Source organism: Parus major, unplaced genomic scaffold (assembly GCF_001522545.3).
Source record: "Parus major isolate Abel unplaced genomic scaffold, Parus_major1.1 Scaffold258, whole genome shotgun sequence".
Lineage (NCBI taxonomy): Eukaryota > Metazoa > Chordata > Aves > Passeriformes > Paridae > Parus > Parus major.
The window spans coordinates 247,000-255,157 of NW_015379266.1; the positions used below are offsets into that span (position 1 = coordinate 247,000).

Genomic DNA, 8,158 nt, shown 5'->3' on the forward strand with positions numbered 1-8,158 from the left:
CCCCGCCACGAGCACCAACACGAAGCTTCCCAAATGCCACCATCCATTACCCAGCGTGTTCCTGCCGAGCCTTTCACCCAGCACCCAGCACCCACTCTGGGTGCACACCTCAGCCGAGCCCTCGTCCCGCTGTCCCATCGAGGGCTCCCTTCAATGAGCATTTCCATGGAAGGCCAGAGCATTTCCATGGGGGAAGTCTCGTGCTCTCCATGCCCTGAGGAGCGCTGCCACTGAGCACAGGCCTTCTGGAAAGGGCTCTGCCTTTCCCCTCCTTCCCAGGCAGGCACACACGCCTGGCTCCTCATCCAGCAGCGGGTGTGCTCATCACAGCTGCTCCCTGCACCCCACAGCTCCTCTGGGAGCACATTTCATTCCTGGGGAAGCACGAGCCACGCGTGCCTGCCCGAGCAGCGAGGATGCTGCTTTTGTACACCCAGGTCCAGCGAGGGCTGGGTCAGAGGGAGCTCTCGGCTGGTTTCTTCCCCTTCCCACACTGTTAGTAACATTGCATTTCCACTACACTGGAAAATCCTCCACTGCAAAGCAGCTAGAAGAAGAAAAAAGCAACAGCGGAGTATTGAACTCTCTCCTACTTGAGCAACTGCCCTCCAGCCAAGTGGCTCCGGGAATTCGGTCACAGCTCTGCTCCACCTCCGGCGCCTCCCTCGCCAGGATGCACACAGCGCTCTCCCTCTGGCACACGTGCAGGTGCTCAAGACTCATTTGAAGGGGCATTCAGAAGCCAGACTATTTTTTAAAATGGTTTGATTAATAATTTATGAAAGCAGCTCCCTTCAATGGATTTGTCTCTGCTCATCAGAGGAGGCATCGGTAGGAGAAGGGGAATGGGCTGTCAGCCAATCCAGCTCCAGGGACAGCTCCAGGCTACAGCTATCACCACAGCTTTTCCAATAGTTAAAACAGATGTACCGTAACTCCAAGTGGGCTAGAAACAATGGACTTGAAAGAATAGGTACAAGGTAAACATCTGCCCTCTTTGTCACCTGCAAAGCCACACTCACCCGTGCTCTCCTCCCATCTCAGACCTGTGACAGGACACTCATTAATTAAACAATTCAGCCACATTTTACACAGCCTTGCTCACATCAGGGGTATACAGCATGACTTACAATGCTACCTGCAGCCTGCCTTTCCCAGCTCCAGCATGGATCCTGGACTCATGAAATCAAACCTTGAAAAAGGTTTTCATTTTGATTTGCAAACCTTGATAACCCTTGAAAAAGGGCTTTTCGAGTAAAGAGCAGGTAAAAGCAATAAACCCAGAGGCAACACATAACAAACTCTAATGCCATTAGCAGCAGAGTGCCCTGACAATTCAAAACATCTTTACTGATGTTTTCTTTACTGAATAGCACTTTACATTTTCAACTTCCAGCCAGCCACAATTTTCATTTACTTCATGAGAAGGCAAAACACAGTAGCTAAGGCACCCCATCAGCTGTACCTTTATGGGATACACACAATCTGAGTTCCACCAGTACTTGGAGTCTTGTATGAAATTTATTAAGACACTTCAATTAAGGAGTTGGAAGGCAATTAAAAGGAAATAAATGTCAAACATTCACACATACAAGCTGATAGTAAATTCACAAAATCCCAGTCTGCAGTATCTGTTCACCATCAGTACCTAACACAGACTTGTAATTTTACAGGGTAAACTATAAACAGGTTACAGACCCCCACTTCCATCTACACTTACCAGCCTCTTATGCCCACCCCTCTGCACCTATGTGGATGAAATGCCCCACATTTAACCATCACCTCGGGGTGCTCACAGTTACCAATCCACTCTACATTCTTGTTACTTTGTGCCATTGCAACCATGATTCCATACATTTCTGAACAGTTAGGAGAATCATAGGAAGCTATGGGGTAGAGAAAACCATCTAGGATCACTGAGTCCAGCACAAATCCATGTCCCCAGGTGCTACATCTAAATGGCTTTTAAATCCCTCCAGGGATAGGGACTGCACTGCTGTCCTGGGCAGCCCTTTTGGGAAAGACTTTTTCCCTGACACCCAACCCAAACCTCCCCTGGCACAACCTGAGGCCCTTTCCTCTGTCCTGTACCCTGGAAACAGAGCCTGGCCCCCAGCTGGCAGCACATTCCTGTCAGAGTGCTCTGGACAGCAAGGTGCTCTCCCCTGAGTGTCCTATGACATCCCTACCTGCTAATAAAATCATTTCCTAAGTCAAAAAGAACCCCAGAAAAGCAAACTCTAAAGCACAGAGATTTCTTTACTGTTACAATCTTCAGAAGAAAAGTACAAGTTTCTCCAGTGCTCCACACTGGTAAGAGACTTTCCTTAGATTTAATCAAGAAGGAAATGGCTTTCAGACTCTGCAAGCCCACAGGCAGTGTTTTATAATGGTAAAGTTGATTAAAAATGGTCAGGACAACCCACTGAGATGCAAAACACAATGTGTGCCTTGTAGTTAATCTTTGACAGTTCTGCAGGAACACGGGAACTGTTTGAAGCCCTGCACAGCTCCACCCCACAGAGGCACAGGAGCTGCTGGGGCCACAGCTCTGCAACACCAGCCTGCTTTCAAAGGACTGCACATGAACTCATTGGAAACAGCAAAACAAATTTCAAAACACGTGTAGGGAATGTGTTTTTAACTCTCTGCTTTTATGGAAATCCTACTGACTCGAGACCAATTTCCCTAAAATATGTTAAAGGCCACATCAGTAGGATTCAGTACAAATTACATTGGATTTAGCTTCACACATTTTGAAAGATAAAAGTTACGTTGCTTATGGCCAGCATCAAAAACTCTTCTTCAAAACAAGACATTTGGAGAAAGAAAATAAAAAAGCTTTGGCATACCATATTCTGCACACAGCTACCAAAGGAACGCTTTTGCAAATTTCACCCAAAATACTAAAGTTGATTAAACTTTTAATTGCTGCTTTCATGTAGTTTTAAGCTAGATACACAAGTTAATGAACAATTTGTAAGCATCATTAAAGAAATACAGGAAAACCCACAGGGAGGCTCATTTATACATTAAGAAATCAGTAATTTCAATAAAAGCTAAAATTGGATACCACTAATTTCAAACTGATAAAACCCTTCCAAGTAGATTGGAACATTTGCAGTAGAGCATTTTGTCACGCTTAGGCTTAAGAGAGCGGGAATGTCAAGCCTGAATGAACCTTCAGAAAAAGAAAATTCCTGGGTTTGTGTTCGTTGTAGCTTCAGCAGCAGCTTCTCCCCCAGGTATTAGCGGGCTGGGCTCTGCAAGGCTGGGCTTTGAGCAGAGGAGGAGGGCAGGAGCAGCCCCACACACCCAGCACCCTGCCCTGCTCTGCTCCAGGGATCACAGGGCTGCACAACACCCACCTGGCTCCAAAGATGTCTTTCTTTGCCAGGTCAATGCCAGAAACCACCTTCACCCTGAGGATGCGAGACTCCTCCTGTGACAAAAGAGAAAGAGGGTTTCATGGTTATTCTGTAGGTCACTCTGAAGCTCAGCAGTTGGCACGAGGTTAGCACATAGCAGAGTCTCTCCTAGGGAGGATTTGGATAAGAACCACCTCTTGGAAGGCTTATCTGAATCCAACCATGAGGAGTATTCCACTTCAGTCAGAGCTGTTGAGAGTTCAATAAAGGCAGAGTAAGAGTAGATAACAGTAATACATCATAGCAATAATGCTGTAACAATAATAGCAATAAAAGTAGAAGAATATTTGCTGAACGGGGCCATTTCACATCCTAAGTGATCCATATGCCACAAATTCATTCTGCATTGACACTAAAGCTCTTCAAACACAAGAGAAATTATTCATAACATTTCATAACATAATAATTCTCATATTAATGAGACATGTCTGTGGTGTAAAAATCGAGGATGCAAGTTAAAAATAAATCCTTAAAATGAATTTTTGAAGCCTGTCTCACCACCTTGGTGTACGTGGAGAGCTCAAAATCAGCATTCACAGACAGATGGCACGTCCTGCAGATGCACATCACTGGAGCATCAGCCTGATGCTCAGTTTATCACTTCATTACATGAGGTGCCTGAGGAACATCAGTAAAAATAGCCTTTTTTTACTTCTGTTTCACCCTGCCTGAGCAACACAAAGAGGCCACCAAATTGAAACCTGGAAAGTCTTCTACAGAAACAGGTTCTGCAGTCCCCATATCAGTGATACCTTCTCTCCCCGATAAGAGCTGCAAGATACTGGATTCAATTACAGTAACTTGAGACTCCGTTCCTTGAAGCCCGTTCAGACAACAATTACACTTTCCCACAGGTTTCCCCTGCTCTGTTTGCTTTAGGCAGCTGGAAGGCAGGCACAGCTTTGTCAGCTGTCTTGGCACAGGTTTCTCTGACTGTGAGGAAGGTCAGGAGCAGCCCCAAAGTAGAGCTTTACCTGGGTATCCCAACTCACCCCTGTGGAAGGAGGCATGGACAGGGGATCAGAAAACAGCAGTCCCACTGAACCTGTGTGCAGGGCAAGTTCCAGCCTGGCACACGTCCTGCCCGAGGAACTGGGCTGCAGTAAAACAGCACTGGAGGCACAAATCCCTCCTGTAAACCAGGTGTATGGTGCTCTCCCCAAAGCTTACCCGAGAGGTGAGCAAAACAGATGTGAAAAAGAACAAATCAGTGCACTCACATTAGTGGATATGGAAGTTTTTTTTCCTATGCACTGTGTGCCTGGTTGTTTTGTTTAATATACAAAAGGCAATGAACTTGCAGATTGTGATCAAGAGAATTCCTTCCATAAGAGAAGGCAGCATAAAAAACTCAGACTGTTCAGACCTCACTGAAGCAGAACTAGAGGAGAAGTTGCAATAGCTGTTTCTATATTGACAATGCTGTTCAGATTCCCTCTAGCAAAGTCCAACATCAACTTTGCTAGAGTGCCATCTTCTTCCTGTGCTAAGGGCACCTCTGCATATTAACTGATTCAAAATAAATCAAAGGAAAACACAAACAATCTCCCCCACCATCTTTAGAAGCCAAAAAAAGGCAAGAGGAGGTCCCACTACTGGAGGATCCCCTAACTGTGTCTTGCAAGATACAAAAGGTGATGCTCAAGAGGATCTAAACAGATTCTCCAAGGGTCATATCTGCTTTAAGTGTCCCAAAAGCTATGACCCTGTTCCCTCCTGCAAGGAGGCTCTCAGCCTCTCCTCAATATTCCAATTTAACAAGCTGAACAAGTGCTCTTGCAAGTGTTTTTTCTAATTTTCATATGCATGAAATATGTACACATGTATATGTAATGTTTAAAAAAAATTTTAACCACCTCCTCAATTAGTCATGAGGTCTACCATATGTACCATATGTATTAACTTCTGCTGACTCCTTCTATGGCAATTTCTTCATCTCCAAGTGTGCTGTGTCTAGGTAAAAAGGAGTTAAATGATTACAGCAACAGCAAGGTAATCTCACCTCATTGTCCACCAAAAAAATCAGATAAAGGATTGCTTGGCTGGGCACAGCCTGAGACTCACAGAGTACCAATTACCTGATGCAGGTTCCACCCAGCCCTCTCTGAAAGGCTGTACAAGAACATTGGGATTTTGGTTGGGTTTTATTGCAAACCCAGGGCACGATGACAGAAATCACAGAAAAATTCTGCATGAGAAGACCCAGGATTCAAACCCCAAATAATCCAGTGATCCCCAGCACAAGCAGAGAACGGGATAAGGAGACAGACAGACTGGGAGGATTCAGGAGAAGTGGGATCTGACACGGCAAACAGTGAGGCTGAAGGATAACAAACATGCAGCTGGAGTCCTAATTTGCAAGTAGACAAACAAGAGCAAGCAAAGCAGGGTAACCAGGCCCATCAGAGACACAGCACAGCTCTGCAGGACTCAGGGAACCAGGTCCACACCAATGGCAACCAGGGCCCCCTCCAGCACCCGGGGCTGGACCACCACGGACACCCCTCCCCAAGCATCAAGTGCAAAGTGGAAGCAGAGGAGGGACAGGTCCCTGACTGGAGCAAGATGGTTCTTCTGCTGGACTCTAAAAAAGCACGTGCTCATTAGCCTGGCCCTGTCTTAAAACAGAAGGAGATGCCAGAAGCAACAGCGCAACCGTGAGTTCTCCCAGCTGAACAGCTTCAGCTCCCACATGAACTGACACTGCTGAGCACACACTCAGACTGTCCAGACCACAACCTGATCCACACAAAAGCTGCAGAGCACAATTTACTGGCAGTTTACCCTGACTGAAAGACTTCCATCAGTGATCAATCACCTCATATATTCTTACAGAGCAATTTCCCAACACAAAGTCCCATTTTCTGGCAAGAATATCCAATACCCCTTTGAGTCAGCAACTGCACACTGCAGGACACAATCTTGGGATACTCCTTCCCTCCTCCTGCACCCAAGGGGGCAGCACCCACCTTCATCTGCTTATCATCCCACCCCATCCTTCAGGAGCAGCCAAATTTTTCTCCTTGCAACATCACAGAGGATCAGGAGGCAGAAAATGGCAAGAGGAGAGAAAAGGCTTCAGAAGTCACTTGCCACTTGAGTTACCGTTTGCAAAGGAAGAACCTTTGGTTCTGCTCAGAGTTGAAATTACATGGCAGAAGAAAATACCTGTGTGGGGATGAGATTAAACTGTATTCACCTCTGTGCAGAAAATGAACACCCAACTCTGCGATTTTGTATTCCACTGAATTGCCTGCATTTTGTAAAGCACATATCCTAACCTGCTTTTTGAAGCACAGTTTGAAAGATAAGTTCAGCTCATTCCACAGAGACGTTTTTCATCCTATTTCAACCTTGCCTGGAGCACACTTCCAGAGGCCAGGCTGTGCTCTGTGCAGCCCCAGGGCTGATGCTGCAGTTCCATTCCCACCTCGCTCAGCTTTGGCACCTGCAGAGCACAGCACAAGTGGGAATTCCAAGCAGTGCTGTCCTGAGCGCTGTGATTCAATCCACTGCTGAGGCAGTGTGTGCAGGGGGGTGGCTCTGGGGCTGTGAGCATTTCAGCAGCTCCATGTGCACATTCTGGCAGCTGGCCCTGCCCCTGAACAGCGTCCCCAGCTGCTGCAGCAGCCTGCCCTGAAGGGCCTTGGTACCTATTAATGCTGAGCTCCACTGTGCCTCACGTCTGTCCAATCATTAACGTGAAGTTTACGTATTCCTGCCTTCCCAAAACATGTCAAAGGTTACACAGTTCTTCACTGAAGGATAACCTGGACACAGGCTCTGCTCTCTTAGCTGCAGTTCACAGTGCCATTTCAGAGAACTTGGTTTATTGAGGTGGAACCAAGCTGTGGAACTGGAAGCCTATTATAGATCAAAACCCAGACCTCATCAACAGTGAACAAACCTCAAGTCACCTCAGAAAAGATGAAGGAAAACAGATATATTTCCAGATTTAGAGACTTTTGTATGTATTATCTGTATGATTCCCATTTTGTTAATTCTTTGTCAAACACACACCACATTCACTTTCTCCAGTTGCTCTGGAAAGCCAAGTCATTTTTAAGACGCATTAAAGCACTCACATAAAGAAACTTACTCAGTGCTGGCCTTGGGTTAGTAAAACACCCTGGAGCTGTGGAGTTTAGAGAAGAGTTGTGACTCTTCTCTAGAGTTTAGAGAAAGAATGTGGGCCAAATACAGCGTCCCCCCACAGCAGAGTGAAATGCTGCCCGTTTGAAGGGGCACACAGAAGTGCTGTAAAAGCAACCTGAGCAAGCTCTGGAATACACATCTGTATGTTCTGAATGCACACTGAAAGAAAGCCCCAGCAATCCAGCCTGGTGTGAAAAGGAAAGCTGCAGATGTCAACTTCCAACAGGACAGAAAATCCCATGACACATGTAACGTACGCATTAAGAGAACAGCCTGAAATAACAATCGATGAGGGTATAAAATTAGAAGCTTGACTCGTTTAAATGAACAACAAGTGTGAAAGGCACAATGGCTGGATCAATGCAAACCAATATTTGAACAGCTGTCACGCAGACCGGGAAGATTAAACATTTAATGTGTTTTTCCAAAGGTATATAAAACAATCTCCAAGTCAAACAGCCCAAGATGGGCAGGTTCGCTCTCGTACTTTCCAAGCCACACACACAGCAGCAGGCACAGCCCGTGTGGGATGGCAGGCTGGCAGCTGGAGGAACCCCACAGTCAGTCAGTCAGCC

At 46.2% G+C, this 8,158-nt stretch overlaps 1 protein-coding gene across 2 annotated transcripts in view; it reads right to left on the minus strand.

Moving 5' to 3' along the window:
• The window catches only part of NEDD4L (NEDD4 like E3 ubiquitin protein ligase), a 91,116-nt gene that overhangs the window by 61,670 nt on the left and 21,288 nt on the right, over positions 1-8,158 (minus strand). For both annotated transcript variants that reach the window (XM_015615776.2, XM_015615775.3), the window contains exon 2: positions 3,369-3,442. In XM_015615776.2, coding sequence (XP_015471262.1) covers positions 3,369-3,442 — 74 coding nt within the window. The remainder of the gene's footprint in view (positions 1-3,368; positions 3,443-8,158) is intronic.